This window comes from Salvelinus sp. IW2-2015, unplaced genomic scaffold, assembly GCF_002910315.2.
Source record: "Salvelinus sp. IW2-2015 unplaced genomic scaffold, ASM291031v2 Un_scaffold16312, whole genome shotgun sequence".
Classification (NCBI taxonomy): Eukaryota; Metazoa; Chordata; class Actinopteri; order Salmoniformes; family Salmonidae; genus Salvelinus; species Salvelinus sp. IW2-2015.
Genome location: NW_019957531.1, coordinates 396,435 through 413,517, shown reverse-complemented (window position 1 = coordinate 413,517; position 17,083 = coordinate 396,435). Strand labels below are relative to the sequence as shown.

Below are 17,083 nucleotides of genomic sequence, written 5' to 3'. Positions count from 1 at the left end.
TTCAGGCAAAAGAAACTAAATCACAAATGTCCAAAATAAAGCCAAAAGGGACAAAATGGAAATCCTCCAAAATACAAAAAAGAAACCCACAAAGTGGTAAAAACAGCAGGGAAAAACAAACCTCAAAAGACTACTCAATAATACAAGAATAAACCAGAGAACCTCTGGAAAATCCAACAAGAGAAATCTCTGAATAAAACAAGGCTTGGGCTGGGGCTGGGTGCTAACTTACAAACACTGAGCCAGGAACTGAGGAACACACAGGGTAAATTACTAACAAGGGAATGACCTACAGGTGCAAACAATAATTAGAGCAAGAAAAAAACAAAAGGTACAAAAAAGGTGCAATGGGACATCTAGTGACCAAAAAACCCCGAACAGTCTTGGCCAAAACCTGACAGTGTAGCCACGAATTAGGGTGCGTTGGTAAATTCACTCTGGCTATCTACTCCGAGTTCAGAGCACTCACATCTGAGTGTGCGAGAGCGCAGAATAACTGAGGAGTTTATGAACACTCAACACCTAGGCCAGAACGCTCAAATAAACCCTACTCCTCGGCCAGAGCGTCCAGTGTGCGCTCTGAACGTTCCGAGAGCGAAACGCCTGAATTTAGGAACGGACAATCTGACAACTCTCTGAATTTACAAACGCCCAGAAGACACACTGAACGCACTCTGACACTCCAGATTGAATTTACAAATGTACCCGTAATCTCGCTCACACGCTGAGTGATGTTTACAACTCAACTGTCACTCTGCCATAGTGCCGTTTAGCCTTGCAGTCAATCCCATCGGACTATTACTAAAGATATTGGTAAGAGTACTTTTTGGAATAAAACATTAATTTGTATTATGTAATTAGCCATAAGCCATTATATTGTACACTTTGTTCTATTCATACATGCTGAGCAGTTGTAGGCTGCTTTTCCTTCACTCTGCGGTCTAACTCATCCCAAACCATCTCAGTTGGGTTGAGGTCGGGTGATTGTGGAGGCCAGGTCATCTGATGCAGCACTCCGTCACTCTCCTTGGTCAAATAGCCCTTACACAGCCTGGAGGTGTGATTTGGGTCTTTGTCCTCTTGAAAAACAAATGATAGTCCCACTAAGCGCAAACCAGATGGGATGGCGTATTGCTGCAGAATGCTGTGGTAGCCATGCTGGTTAAGTGTGCCTTGAATTCTAAATAAATCACAGACAGCGTCACCAGCAAAGCACCCCCACACCATCACAGCAATTCCTCCATGCTTCACGGTGGGAAACACACGTGCAGAGGTCATCCGTTCACCTACTCTGCGTCTCACAAAGACACGGCGGTTGTAACCAAAAATCGCAAATTTGGAGTCAGCAGACCAAAGGACATTTTCCAGCGGTCTAATGTCCATTGCTCGTGTTTCTTGGCCCAAGCATGTCTCTTCTTATTATTGGTGTCCTTTAGTAGTGGTTTCTTTTCAGCAATTCGACAATGAAGGCCTGATCCACGCAGTCTCCTCTGAACAGTTGATATTGAGATGTGTCTGTTACTTGAACTCTATGAAGCATTTATTTGGGCTGCAATCTGAGGCTGGTAACTCTAATGAACTTATCCTCTGCAGCAGAGGTAACTCTGTCTTCCATTCCTGTGGTGGTCCTGAAGTGAGCCAGTTTCATCATAGCGCTTGATGGTTTTTGCGACTGCACTTGAAGAAACTTCATGTCTTAAAGTAATAATGGACTGTCGTTTCTCTTTGCTTATTTGAACTGTTCTTGCCATAATATGGACTTGGTCTTTTACCAGATAGTGCTATCTACTGTATACCACATCTACCTTGTCACAACAGAACTGATTGGCTCAAACGCATTAAGAAGGAAAGAAATTCCACAAATTAACTTTTAACAAGGCACACCTGTTAATTGAAATACATTCCAGGTGACTACCTCATGAAGCTGGTTGAGAGAATGCCAAGCGTGTGCAAAGCTGTCATCAAGGCAAAGGGTGGCTACTTTGAAGAATCTCAAATATACAATATATTTTGATTTGTTTAACACTTTTTTGGTTACTACATGATTCCATATGTGTTATTTCATAGTTGTGATGTCTTCACTATTATTCTACAATGTAGAAAATAGTAAAAATAAAGAAACTCTGGAATGAGTAGGTGTGCTTAAACTTTTGACTGGTACTGTATATTAAACAGAATCATAGAACTTGTAATTTGATGGTGTGTAACAACATTGATTTAGACATAAGACAACATTCATGCGTGATAAAGTTGTTGTCATGACTGTGCACAAGAATCCAAATAGGTCAGATCAGGTTTGCAATGAATAACTTCAAACAGATCCCCTCTCACCCGTAGAAGGGGAAGGAAAGAACTAGTGGGGATTAACAACTCACGTTCTGTTGTAAATCAAGGGAGAAGATCCAGGCTTGCTCTCTCCAAACACACTAAAGGAATGTGCTTTGTCTCAACATACCTTTTTCCTGCTTGAACACGTTCAAAAGCGAATACTGGAACAATATTTCTAATGTGGAACATGGGGAATGGTCAGAGGCGATCTATAGAACACTAATGTAATTATGTTTGTTATTAAAAATGTTATAAAGGAAATACTGTAACTTGGAAAGTATACCCACTACATATATGAAGTTTCCATACTATGCGTGCATGTAACATGAAAAATTATGAAAGTGTTTTTAAGAGAGGGATGTGATTTGAGAAGCTTTAAGAGATAATTGTTTTCATAACTTTGCACCGGCAAACCGCCCCGAAGTGAGGCCCTTTCAAGCAAAGTGTGTAAGTGAAGGGTTAAGAAAAAAACACATTAGACCAGAAAAGCGTGCAGCTGCGCGTTTAAAGTGGTTTGAACTTTGAATCTCAACACGAGATGGAGACGACAAACTCACCTCCCGGACAATCACTGGTACGGCTGATTAGCTGTCCTAAGTAAAGTATCTTCGAAAGCATATTTCATTGGGACCTTCCTTTTACTATGCTCAAACCATCGTGTTACACGACTCTCATCACACCACTGGAGAACCATCGATACGACTGGCTAGCCTATCTTCAAAGAAGCATCTTCAAGAGCGAATGGAAGGAAAATCAACTCTAGTTCTGTTCAGGAATATGCGACAAATCACTGTATACTGGACAACTACGAAGAAGGTGTCACACCCTGATCTGTTTCACCTGTATTTGTGATTGTCTCCACCTCATCCAGGTGTTGCCCATCTTCCTCATTATCCCCTGTGTATATATATCTGTGTTCTCAGTTTGTCTGTTGCCAGTCCGTCTTGTTTGTCAAGTCAACCAGCGTTTTTGTCTCAGCTCCTGCTTTTCCCAGTCTCTCTTTTTCTCGCCCTCCTGGTTTTGACCCTTGCCTGTCCTGACTCTAAGCCCGCCTGCCTGACCACTCTGCCTGCCCCTGACCCTGTCTGCCAACCGGTACCTTTGCCCCACCTCTGTATTATTGACCTCTGCCTACCCTGACCCTAAGCCTGCCTGCCATCCGGTACCGTTGCCCCACCTCTGGTTTACTAACCCCTGCCTGCCTTGACCTGTCTATTGCCTGCCCCTGTTGGATTATTAAACCATTGTTAATTTGACATTGTCTGCATCTGGGTCTTACATTCATACCTGATAGTACGAACTGGCCATGACTGACCCAGCAGCCCCGGGCTAGCTGCGCAACGCCATCTCTTCCCAAGGAGCCTCCGCAGCAATTCCGCAGGTTGTCTGGGGGGCAGCCTGCCACGGGGGTAACCCCACCGCCTCTCAGTAACTCGGCAGTTAGCAGCGCCGCCCCACTGGTCACTCCACCTTCCCGGGAGCCCTGTTTACCTCCCCCGGAACGCTTTAATGGAGAGCCAAGCACCTATCGGGCGTTTTTAGCTCAGTGTTCCCTAATGTTTGAGCTTCAGTCCTCCTCATTCCCCTCGGATCGCTCCAAGATTGCCTACCTCATCACACTGATGTCTGGGAGAGCTCTCACCTGGGCTACCGCCATATGGGAACAACAGCAGGCCATGTGCGTGAGTCTGGAGGGGTTCGTGGGAGAGCTGATGAAGGTTTTTGATGCCCCGTTCTTTGGGAGAGAAGCTGCCCGGAAGCTAATCCAGCTCCGGCAGGACGCCCGCAGGGTGGCCGACTATGCGGTGGATTTCCGCACGTTGGTAGCGGAGAGTGCATGGACCAGTAAGCACTGTTCAACGTGTTCCTGCACGACGTCTCGGAGGAGGTTAAGGACGAGCTTGCTGCTTGGAAGTTATCCAAAGACCTTGACTCCCTCATCGCTTTGACCATCCGCATCGATGGGCAATTGCGGGAACCACAGATGGAGAGGAAATTCGATTCCACCTCGCCTCCGAGTCATCCCGGAAGTCCCAGACAGTCCCGTTGCCGATAGCACCCGAGGTTTCCCGACCTTCCTCGAGAGTCACCGAAGATGGCCGAGGCACTGTTTCCAGAGCCTATGCAACTAGGCAGAGCTGGGCTGTCACCAGCGGAACAGCAACACAGGATCAACACAAGGAGCTGTCAGTATTGCGGGACTTTTGGTCATTTTGTGTCCTCTTTCCCGGTAAAAGACCAGGTTCACCGGTAGGAGTGAGTACTCTGGTAGGCCATATGGAGAACTTTCCTGCTTCCCTTACCCCTTTTCATGTCATTCTGCTGTGGAGAAACCAGTCCAAATCTCTCCGTGTCCTCATTGACTCTCAATGAGAACTTTTTTCGCTAGCGGAACCCTTCGCCAACAGCCAATGAAATTGCAGGACGCCAAATTCAATCAACAGAAATCTCATTCAAATTTCTCAAACATACAAGGACACCATTTTAAAGATAAAATTCTCGTTAATCCAACCACAGTGTCTGATTTCAAAAGGCTTTTCGGCGAAAGCATAACATATCATTATATGCATACCACCCTGCATACCACTGCTGGCTTGCTTCTGAAGCTAAGCAGGGTTGGTCCTGGTCAGTCCCTGGATGGGAGACCAGGTGCTGCTGGAAGTGGTGTTGGAGGGCCAGTAGGAGGCACTCTTTCCTCTGGTCTAAACAAAGATCCCAATGCCCCAGGGCAGTGATTGGGGACACTGCTCTGTGTAGGGTGCTGTCTTCGTGATGGACGTTAACGGGTGGTCTGACTCTTGAGTCATTAAGATCCCATGGCATTATCGAAGAGTAGGGGTGTTAACCCCGGTGTCCTGGCTAAATTCCCAATCTGGCCCTCAACCATCACGGTCACCTAATAATCCCCAGTTTACAATTGGCTCATTCATCCCCCTCCTCTCCCCTGTAACTATTCCCCAGGTCGTTGCTGCAAATGAGAACGTGTTCTCAGTCAACTTACCTGGTAAAATAATGGTAAAATAAAAAATAAAATAAATAAAAAGGTCAGCAACTAGTGATTTGCTCAGGGAAACCCCAACAACTTGTCCAGATTTGCCTAAACAGGAACAGTGAGCTCTAGTGTCTATGAGAAATGGTAGGTCATGTCCATTGACATTAAGAGTAACCATTGGCTCTTCTCTTCCATCATTGAATTCATACTGGGGACACTGGAGCAGGGGAGTCAGGCGCCTTCATTGTTGATTCTGAGGGTAATAAGAACTGTTGATGTTCTGATTTCACATTGACCATGGCTGTCCTCTCTCATTCAAAGTGTCCTTGTCCTCTGCCAGGCCCAAAGTTTCCTCTGCCCCTGTTGTAACCTCTTCCTCTTTCATTTCCCCCCACACTGCGACCTCACATGCCCCAACTGCCCACAGGTCCAGCATTGAGTGTTGTTCCAGTCACGAGGGTCTCTCTCCTCTTCTTGTCCATGTTTGTGGATCACCATAATGCTGAGTGGTAAAAAGCACATACCCTGCAGGCACCAGGTTCACGGGTGTGACTGATGTGACTGTGGGGGAGCTGCAGGCTGTGGTTGTGGTGAGCCTGTAGAAACAACTTGAGCAGCCATCATATTGTGAGTAAAATCTCCACTTCCTTTCTCGATCTGTGCAAGTTGGACCTTCTTCAGTGCCGTGTCTAGTCCTCCTTTCACACTCTTCTATCTCCTTCTGGTATTGGTTTAACATATCTGTGGCTGGTCTGACGTCCTCTTTTAGCTTTTTACTTTCGTCCACATCATCTGTGTCCATTGTCTCTTTAATCTTATCAGCAATTAGCACCTGCAGATCTTCTATCAACTTTCTCTTTTCATAATGTATACAACCTATCATTTTCCAGTCTTTCTTCTTTCTTTTTCCCTTTCTCTCTGGTCCCTGCATAGGTCACCCATGGATGGTAACACGTTGTACTTTTCTTTTAATTCTTTAGTAGTTAGTTTGATTTCTACAGGTGGCCATATATCTAGGGTCTTACAGTCTGTTCCTTTTTGTGGAGTGAGTTGGGGTGTCGAGGGAAACTCCCTCCAGGAACTGTGAAACTTTTTTCATCCAATTCTATTGTTCTCATGCCGCTTGTTGCTGCTGTTGTGTCATCCACCTCTTTCATTAGAGTCCCCTTGAGGAAAGTTGTGGTTGCTTCTCCATTTTCTTCAGTCAGTGGTATGAGAGGGAGATCTGTGTATAGTCACCCGGGGGTCTTTTGGGTTGATTTCCATACGGCTGCAGGGCGGTGGGGAGTACTCCTGTTCTGCCTCTGTCCTGACTCATTTCTTTCCTCCCGCACTCTATTGTTTTCTCCTGCTTTAGTTTCGTCACGGTAGCCTTGTTCATGAAGATCTGTCCTTCCAGCATCATCATTCCCATCTCAGTTTCTGATGCAAGGGTACTTTTCTTCTTCCCCGTCTTTTTGCCCATTTTTCTTGTCTGAATTATCTCCTTGGCTAAATCCAACCTAGTCTTGTACAGGCTTTATTGCTCCTATCTCCTCATTCTGACTGCCATGGTGCTCCGTTTTTTTATTTAGATAGTCTGCGTGTAATGTGTTTTCCAATTTCTATAAGGTTATCCTAAAGTGGGTGTAATATGTAGGAATATGCCTATTTAAATTATTCTCTATCTCCTTTCAGTATGTGTTAACAGAAATTAGTGTGGCCAAACAAACATTGTAGATTAGAAATTATGGTAATTACCTGTCACATGGGATGCCGCTGGAGAGGCGAAGCAGGTACGGGGAGTCAAACATTTAATATGGAACGGACATGGAACAAGACAGGAACAGCGTCAGAAAACAAGTAATACAGACAAATGACAATTAATGCAGCAGCAGGGAACAGAGCAAGGGACCCGACAAATATAGGGGAGGAAATAAACAGGTGATAAATGAGTCCAGGTGACTCGCTGATGCGCGTGACGAGGGAATGCAGGTGTGCGTAATGGATGACAGGAGTGCGTGATTCAGGGCAGCCTGGCGACCTCAAGTGCCAGGGGGGGAGCGGGAGCAGATGTGACAGTACCCCCCCCCCCCACCCTCTCTAGGGATGCCACCCAGTGTCCCACTTGGGCGAACCGGCCGAGACATGGGCGCTGGGCAAGCCGGTTGGGGCTTGGAAGCCCAACGAACCTGAAGGAGCGTGAGAGCCTGGTGAGCCGGCTGAGGCATGGAAGCACGACGATCCGGCTGAGGCAAGACGCCTGTCGATCCCGCTGCAGAGAGGGAGCCCGGAGATCCGGTTGAGTGTGACGTAGGATGGGAAGCCGCCGAGCCAACAGAGGCAAGGAAACCACTCGAGCCAGCCAGGGCGTGAAAGACTGACGGGCTGGCTTAGGCACCCCCGGTTCCAACGGCGGCGGAATCCACCCCGACATCACCAGCAAAACAAAAAAACAAACAAAAAAAACCTCCTGGACCGTCTGGGCAAACAAGACCTGGCGATCTGGCTGAGGCTCGATGTGGGATGGGCGCCATTCGAGCCAATCGGGGCAAGGAAACCTCTCGAGCTAGCTAGGGTGTGGAAGCCCAACGAGCTGACTAGGCAACCCCGGTTCCATCGGTGGCGACCCAGAGCCGATGCCACCATACCATCCGGAACGCCAGTACTCCCCGATACTTCATGTGATGGCTTCTGCATTCTGTCACATGGGATGACGCTGGAGAGGCAAAGCAGGTACGGGGAGTACCTCCAATAGATCATCTTTGGAGGGAGCTGAAAGTCCGTATTGCCCAGCGACAGCCCCGAAACCTGAAGGATCTGGAGAAGGTCTGTATGGAGGGGTGGGCCAAAATCCCTGCTGCAGTGTGTGCAAACCTGGTCAAGAACTACAGGAAATGTATGATCTCTGTAGTTGCAAACAAAGGTTTCTGTACCAAATATTAAGTTCTGCTTTTCTGATGTATCAAATACTTATGTCATGCAATAAAATGCTAATTACTTAAAAATCATACAATGTGATTTTCTGGATTTTTGTTTTAGATTCCGTCTCTCACAGTTGAAGTGTACCTATGATAAAAAATTACAGACCTCTACATGCTTTGTAAGTAGGAAAACCTACAAAATCGGCAGTGTATCAAGTACTTGTTCTCCCCACTGTATTTGCCAATGCTTGACCCAAAAAATTCTTGGTCGACCAACAGTAATCGACCAGTTGACTAAATGGGGTCAGCCCTAATGTAAAATTAGTTTTGATTTAGAATGCCCCTCAAATGGGCAGGAACAGGGGCAGGGGAAAAATACATGTCGTCCGTATGCACTCAAATAGTGAATGGAGGCCACGCACTTTCCCGACGGTCCGTTTTTCAATGAGGCGAGGTATGCTACTTCGATTTTATAGTGGAGCTGTGCTTAATATGAGAAGCTGAGAAATAAATAATCAAGTATTTCACTCCACGCATCAACAACTGTTAGAGGAGCATGCTCTCGCTGCGCGACAGGTGATATTCTGCCCAAACTCTGTATGCCATGGGCTCTCCAACCCTGTTCCTTCATCTACCCAGTACTTCATTTGGGAAACCAAGTGAAATCTGTTCGGAACATTGATAGTAGCATGTTTTCGCAATAAAACATATGTCACTAAATAGTTGACAGCCCCTCTGTGCGCTCTAGAAAGGAATAGAGAGAGCGGAGGAGATGCAAATGCACGGTGGTGAAATATTCTGTATAGCTAAAGGTAATGTGTCACCCAATTAACTATGAAAATATAAAAAATACAAATTCACTGTAATTGTAGGCTAACTCTGTAAGCCGCCATGCACAATCAGTGAACCAACAGCATGGCCTGGGCTGTACGTTCTCTCCCAGACTCATGGTAGACATTTTGGAGAGTAGCTTAAGGTAACCAGTCCATTCAGTATGAATAATAATACAGTCCACACTCAAAGGCAATTACTCTGTTTAATTTTGGAGTATAGGCTACACCAATTATTTACCAAAGTCATCTTAAATCAGTTTTTCCCCCCCATACGTAATATGCAGTAGGCTATGTATTGTATAAGGGCACAATCATAATTTTATTTTATTTTTTTCTTCGGGTTTGGGCTCATAAGTCTATGCAAAAGCTCTAATATGTGTATAGGTGTTGTGAATTAATCAATCACCTTAGAAAGCGCTGTCTATTTCATGGTTGGGCTTTGAAACAACATCCACATTGACCATGTTTTACACTTCTTTCTTCAAATTGATCATCACAGTGAGGTGAGTTTTAAAAGCACTATACTGTTTTCATAAGTGTTTGATGTGATTTTTTTATTTAATTTGCATTTATGTCAGAGTGGTTAGAGGGACAGTAGAGCCCTGAGTACCAGGCTATTAGGACCTGAAGGTCTTAGCAAGTTGGATACTACCAAAGTATGTCCAGTGTGCATGGGAGGAGATTACCATGACTCAACAGTCACGTGGAATATTACTGTGGTCATGACTCATGACTGCCGGTGTGGTGGAAATACTGTTACCGCAACAGCCCTAGTTGAGGTCCTTGATGATCTTCTTGGCCTTATTGTGACACCGGGTGCTGTAGATGTCCTGGAGGGCAGGGCAGGCAGTGTGCCCCCCCTCATTTTTGGTGGTAAGCAGATAAAAAAATGTATATGTATATTGCTGAAAAATAGTGGTCCACGAACAGACACAGCGTGACACACACAGAAAACATGTTTTGCGCTGGAATTTTTACTTGTAAAGCCCTTTTAATGTATGTCATACAACACAAAAGTAATTTCAAATGTCTCTTATGCTTTTGCATATATTTTAGCTAAACTTCTCGACAAAACTTCACATCTAAACCTACTAAATACATTTTTAAAAAATTACAAAATATCCAACCTTTTTAAGTCATGGTCAAATTGACACATTTATTTTCTCTAAAATGTTTCTTGAATACCCAAAGCAGTCACAACATTGCATTAATGTCGTCACGGCAATACATTATCAGGGTTTCTAGTCAAACAGCCTCCACTGTCAATGTAGGGAGAGATGGAACATTAACAGACAGCAATAAACAAACACTCCTAACTGACCTCTCCCTCAGACACCGGTTAGTAGTCCAATTGTAGGATCAGCAGGATTGGTTAAAAGGCAAATATTCTTGAAATGGCTTCCTACTTTGGGTAGATGCTAACTGGAAAATGACATTAAAGGGATAGTTCACCCTAAGTAGTGGTCAGGTAAACAAAACCAAAGCATAGATTTCTGTCCATAGAAACCAATATGTAAATGTGCAATTTGGGTGAACTATCCCTATAAGATACAGCGTTACCAAGCTTTTAGCTCTGTGAGGGGTCGACCACGCGGCCAATGAACACAAGGCAGTCTGTGCGGTGCTCATAGATCAGGAAGAGGAAGGGATGGTCGATGATAAAGTGGATCTGGGAGGAGAGGGGCATGAAGCCCACTTGAGTTAGAGCCGCAGCCTCTGTCCCCTCCTCGTTCACAGTGATCGTCCCCTGGTGCTTCAACTGGTGGGGAGGGGAGAAACAGAAAAGGAACATTGTACAGAACCTAGTCTTGACCTAGACATATTTAAACATTATTAGATAGAAAAAACTTATTTGGCTTTGACAGTGTATTGACGTTATTAGAATAGAGTAAATTAAAGTGAAAATTGGGGTGTTTTTCAGGTGGAACTCAAATCTAGAAGGTAGGTTTACCCAGTTAATAGCGATCTTCTCGGAAGTCATCCCGGTGAAGTCACCCTTCTCCTCAAACAGGTCTGTGAGGCCCATCTCCTTCAGGTTGTCTATCAGGTCATAACTCTGCTCCAGCTTAAACTTGGGAAACACCACCTCACGCGTCCTGGGGGAGAAACCAATACAGAATATAATCTTTTAGACCCATATATCTTATCCATAACTCCCATCATTTGTTAAACTCTAACCCAGTGGTCTTCTTACCGGGTCTGGTGTTCTTTTCTGTTCACCGTGTGTAGTCAGTTGTTCTTACCTGGGGCCCAGGTCTGCTCACTTGCCGGTCAAGTATTGTCAGGAGTGGTCACCTATTGTCTTGTGTGGTCATGTCTTTTATCAAGTCTGCCTGTCAGTCAATCATGTTTTCTTACCTCTTGGACAGGTAGTCATAATGTTCTGATCTGTAGTTCAGGTGTGACCAGGTGTGGTCATTATGTTATGACCTGTTGTTCAGCTGTGACCAGGTGTGGCAATAATATGGTCTTACCTGTTGGTCATGTTACTGAGCCACTTGTTGACCACGGTGGGGGAGATCTCTTTCTCCAGGTTCCTCATGCCAGAGATCTTCCTGGGCAGGGCGATGAGCATGCTGATGTTCCCTGCATAGGGTAGCTAGAATAGCAATAATCATGGTTTGATAAAAATAAAAATAAACTTTTTCACCTCATGTAGACTACAATCGTGCTTTTCCAGTTCTCAAATCTCTTTACATTGGAAAATGCTAGAACATGGTTTCACTTTTGAACCTTTTAGGGCCATCTGACATGGAAGCATACCGTAGGACTATATCACAGTGCACTTAATCTTCTTTCTTTTCGACCCCACTTCCCCCAACTAAATGTCTACCACCCACCTGTAAGATGTCACACTGCAGTTCATGGTCTGCAGCCACCAAGTAGTTCCCTTTGTTCTGCATCATTGGCACTCGGACATTCGTCTTTTCATTCACACGAAAGTTCCGGTAGTGAGTCCTCTCTTTTGGGAATTTCTGCTGCCATGTACCTGTTTGTGTGGGTGAGATCGACTGGCTTGTGTCAATAAGATATTTCACAACTAACTTACAAAGAGAGGATTTGAATCTAGTCGTTAAAATGTAATGGAAATGTAATACAGCCCATAATATATAAACTTTAAAATATTTTTGGGTTGTTGAAAAAATCTCATCTAAGGCTAGATAGAAAGATACTTGAACCTTGGTCAATAGAAATGGCATAGTTGAGGCTTATTGCTCTGATGTTGTCCATACCTTTAAAATAGAGGTAGTTGAGTAGCATCAGCACCATACTGGGGTCCACACTCTTCAGTGGTTCTCTAATCAGTCCTTTGGTCAGCTTCGAGATGCGCCAGTTGGCCTTGTCCAGAAACGCCTTGTCTTCGAAGTCCACTGACTGGGGCTCCGCAAAATAGTATGACTTGGTATTTGCCCGGAAACTCGGTTCCACCGCCACCTCTTTTTTCACGTACAGGTCATTAACGGATCGCAATGTGTATCCGAAGTTCCGTCGGAAGAGTCTGTGCGTAAGCTTCCGGAACAGCTTGTGTACAGTAGCGTTGTCATAGTGATGGCTTGCATTGACAAAATCGGCAAATCCCAGGGTCTGGTAAAGCTGCGCATGTGTTCCGGGCCCCGCTCCAAGTGACATCATTCCCATGGCAATGGAGATTCCGATGGGCGCCAGCAAAATGTTGTCGGTCTGGTTGACATCGTTCCGAAGGCTACGGTAGAGTTTAAAGCCAAATTGGGCATTGACCAAATTGATTCGTTGGAGGCGTGAGTGGCCATGGAATAGGCGTAGGAGTCTGGCCCGCCTCGTCTTTGGGTCCGAGGGTTCAGCGAAGATGTTGATATCTGGTGCGGGAGTTGCGATCTCATCAATCTCATCCCCTTCACTGTAATAATATAAATATTATGAAAATAGCTAACCCACAAGCATGCACCATGCTCCAGGCAACTGTGCCACTTCAATCAAAAATATGTCTACAGAGCATCCCAGTGCTCAAATCACTTAACATTGTACAGTCGTGGCCAAAGGTTTTGAGAATGTCACAAATATTAATTTTCACAAAGTTTGCTGCTTCAGTGTCTTTAGATATTTTTGGCAGATGTTACTATGGAATACTGAAGTATAATTACAAGCATTTCATAAGTGTCAAAGGCTTTTATTGACAATTACATGAAGTTGATATGCAAAGAGTCAATATTTGCAGTGTTGACCCTTTTTTTTCAAGACCTCTGCAATCCGCCCTGGCATGCTGTCAATTATCTTCTGGGCCACATCCTGATTGATAGCAGCCCATTCTTGCATAATCAATGCTTGGAATTTGTCAGAATTTGTGGGTTTTTGTTTGTCCACCCGCCTCTTGAGGATTGACCACAAGTTCTCAATGGGATTAAGGTCTGGGGAGGTTCCTGGCCATGGACCCAAAATATCGATGTTTTGTTCCCCGAGCCACTTAGTTATCACTTTTGCCTAATGGCAAGATGCTCCATCATGCTAGAAAAGGCATTGCTCGTCACCAAACTATTCCTGGATGGTTGGGAGAAGTTGCTCTCGGAGAATGTGTTCGTACCATTCTTTATTCATGGCTGTGTTCTTAGGCAAAATTGTGAGTGAGCCCACTCCCTTGGCTGAGAAGCAACCCCACACATTAATGGTCTCAGGATGCTTTACTGTTGACATGACACAGGATTGATGGTAGCGCTCACCTTGTCTTCTCCGGACAAGTTTTTTTTCCGGGTGCCCCAACCAATCGGAAAGGGGATTCATCAGAGAAAATTACTTTAACCCAGTCCTCAGCAGTCCAATCCCTGTACCTTTTGCAGAATATCAGTCTGTCCTTGTTGTTTTTCCTGGAGAGAAATGGCTTCTTGCTGCCCTTCTTGACACCAGGCCATCCTCCAAAAGTCTTCGCCTCACTGTGCGTGCAGATGCACTCACACCTGCCTGCTGCCATTCCTGAGCAAGCTCTGTACTGGTGGTGCCCCGATCCCGCAGCTGAATCAACTTTAGGAGACGGTCCTGGCGCTTGCTGGACTTTCTTGGGCYCCKTGAAGKCTTCTTCACAACAATTGAAACGCTCTCCTTGAAGTTCTTGATGATCCGATAAATGGTTGATTTAGGTGCAATCTTACTGGCAACAATATCCTTGCCCGTGAAGCCCTTTTTGTGCAAAGCAATGATGACGGGACATGTTTCCTTGTAGGTAACAATGGTTGACAGAGGAAGAACAATGATTCCAAGCACCACCCTCCTTTTAAAGCTTCTAGTCTGTTATTCAAACTCAATCAGCATGACAGAGTGATCTCCAGCCTTTTCCTCGTCAACACTCACACGTGTTAACGAGAGAATCACTGCTGGTCAGCTGGTCATTTTGTGGCAGGGCTGAAATGCAGTGGAAAGGTTTTTTGGTGATTCAGTTCATTTGCATGGCAAAGAGGGACTTTGCAATTAATTGCAATTCATCTGTTCACTCTTCATAACATTCTGGAGTATATGCAAATTGCCATCATACTGTCACGACTTCCACCGAAGGTGGTTCCTCTCCTTGTCCGGGCGATGCTCGGCAGTTGGCGTCACCGGCCTACTAGCCATCACCGATCCATTTTTCCTTTTCCGTTCGTTTTGACTTTGGTTCATTCACACCTGGTTTTCATTTGCTTTAATTTTTGTGTGTATATTTACCCCTGTTTTCCCGCTTAGGTTTGTGCGGGATTATTTTCATGTTGCTCTTGGAGGTTATCCTCAATTTATTCACGTGTATACCGTATTGTTGTAAAAGGAGCGTTGTTTTTTCCTCCTTCCGTGAGTGACTGTGTGTTTAGATGTCTTGGGCGTTTGTGCGGTATTGTACCTGTACCTATTTGGACGTGCCTACTAAAGACGCTACCTTGAATATTTCTGCTCTCCTGCGCTTGACTGCCTTTACTATCCTCAAGTACAGTTTCGCAACACATACAAACTGAGGCAGCAGACTTTGAAAGTTAATATTTGTGTCATTCTCAAAACTTTTGGCCACGACTGTACTCATCCTCTAACAATGTATATCACCTACCTGTAGTCATCCCCCCCCTCGGCCAGGATCTTGTCAAAGTCAATGTAGTCTTCGTCCTCAAAGCCTTCCAGGGGCAGATCGTTGGTCACAGTGTTCTCTTTGTGGAACTCCAGAGGAATGTTCTCCATGTCCAGAGCTCCACCCTGGCTAAGGCCTCGTGGGTCTGGCTCAGTGTTTGGGGTCGGACTTTGGTCATAGAATCTGAAGTGAGAGCCCAGGTCCTTGACCCCAGCCAGAGACGTTCCGACAAAGAGACAGGACACAGCGATGATCGTGACGACCCACATCCTTACATAGACATGACACAGAAGGCATTTATTAATCTAGAACAAAACACCTGACTAGAAGCCACCAGTGCTTCTAGTCAGGACTGCGTCTTAAGCCACAACACAGCAGCAATCAGGAACCCACCATTTGGGAAACACTGACCTAAGGCATTTATCAAGCACAAATAACCATGGTCAATATCAACATGTTTAGCCTTCTTTTGGTTGGATACCTAAGACAGTTTCCCCATACACCAAAGAACATCCAAATGTGTTATTAGACTTGAATTAACACTTTATTACAACCCTTTCCTGTCTAATTTTTTTCAGCAGTTCAAATCTTACAAACTTTTCTGCTCAATTTCAGAATACCTTTTCAGTTAATTAATAGTTTGTTAAGCATGAACACAACAGTAGTCAATATCTTGGTAGGTTTGACGACAGTAGGGGACTAAAATGGCTTACCTGTGCTTTCTCTGTGGTGGCGGGAACTTGTGTGTGTGTGTGTGTGTGTGTGTGTGGTCTGTTTGCAACACTGTGAAGAAAGAGCAGAAAGAACAAACTGAACTTTGATGTCCTCTTCCCTTGAACAAATAACCCAGATCAAACAACAATGGGGACAAAGTCCCCACTGTATCTGTATTTTTTTAACTTGTTTGCCCATTTAACCAATTGATATCTGTCACGTTCCTGACCTGTTTTCTGTTAGTTTTTGTATGTGTTAGTTGGTCAGGACGTGAGTGTGGGTGGGCAGTCTATGTTTTCTGTTTCTATGTTGGTTTATGGGTTCCTGATATGGTTCTCAATTAGAGGCAGGTGGTTTTCATCTCCTCTGATTGAGAATCATATTAAGGTAGGTGTTTTCACATGGTTTGTGGTGGGTGGTTGTCTTCCGTGTCTGTGTCTATGCACCACACGGGACTGTTTCGGTTCGTGCGTTCTTCGTGTTACATGTAAGTTCTCTGAGTTCAGGTCTGTCCACGTTTTCGTTTTGTTATTTTGTAATATTTCAAGTGTTCTTCGTCTTCGTCTTGTTCTGTAATAAATTCATTATGTATTCACAACCCGCTGCATTTTGGTCCTCCGATCCTTCTCTCCTCGTCCGAGGAGGAGGAAGATCTAGACACCCGTTACAATATCAATAACAAGGAAGCCAACATCAAAGGGTGTTTTACTGCCATGTTTAGATAATTGGTGGTTACACATTTTTACGTCATAGATCATCAATTTTGAAAGCATGGGCTATTTTGTTGAATCGTTTTTTTGACAAGGTTATGACATGCCCATACGTTGTTATTTTATATTTTACAATTCCATTGCAATCTAAATTCACTAGCCTTGATGGTTTTATCAAATGTCTGCCATGGCACCGTGGACCACTGAGTTCCCCTCAGTGACTTTCAATCTCTGTCTCTCTCTCAGTCGTCTTTTGTGCAAAGCCTATAGGTTAGTGGTAACGCTCTCAGCAAGTCACATTATATTTGCATCTTCCACCCTTCCTACTGTGCTCCCACTTTCATCTCCCCCCTCTGTTTCCAGGTGTCTGAATAAAGTGTACAATTTCAAAAATACCTCTATCCCTCTCCCTTTTCTTTACCTTTACAGCTGACCAGACGGCTGCCGCCATTCATTGAGGCTAAGACCCGCATTCAAAACCTTTTCAGGGACTTCTGGCTGTCCTATGTGGTCATGGGCTCTGACGTGGAGGGCTCGGGTCTATG

At 44.8% G+C, this 17,083-nt stretch overlaps 1 protein-coding gene across 1 annotated transcript; it reads right to left on the bottom strand.

The window, feature by feature from the left end:
* Positions 1-10,010: 10,010 nt before the first annotated feature.
* On the bottom strand, positions 10,011-17,008 carry LOC112080396 (heparin cofactor 2). The gene is made up of 8 exons (XM_024146142.1): positions 16,960-17,008; positions 15,828-15,897; positions 15,097-15,384; positions 12,290-12,933; positions 11,897-12,045; positions 11,531-11,655; positions 11,008-11,152; positions 10,011-10,815 (listed from the first exon to the last, which is right to left on the bottom strand). Exons 1-8 carry the CDS (start codon positions 16,991-16,993, stop codon positions 10,624-10,626), a joined length of 1,647 nt encoding a protein of 548 aa, XP_024001910.1. The 5' UTR covers positions 16,994-17,008; the 3' UTR covers positions 10,011-10,623.
* Positions 17,009-17,083: the final 75 nt, after the last annotated feature.

What these genes read in the sequence shown, in the direction of transcription:
- LOC112080396 (XM_024146142.1), bottom strand. Translation starts at nt 16,993, where the DNA reads ATGAATGGCGGCAGCCGTCTGGTCAGCTGTAAAG. An exon ending in GAGGGGGGGGATGACTACAG is followed by an intron (nt 12,934 to 15,096) that starts GTAGGTGATATA and finishes ATATTATTACAG; the next exon opens with TGAAGGGGATGAGATTGATG. An exon ending in TGCAGTGTGACATCTTACAG is followed by an intron (nt 11,656 to 11,896) that starts GTGGGTGGTAGA and finishes TTGCTATTCTAG; the next exon opens with CTACCCTATGCAGGGAACAT.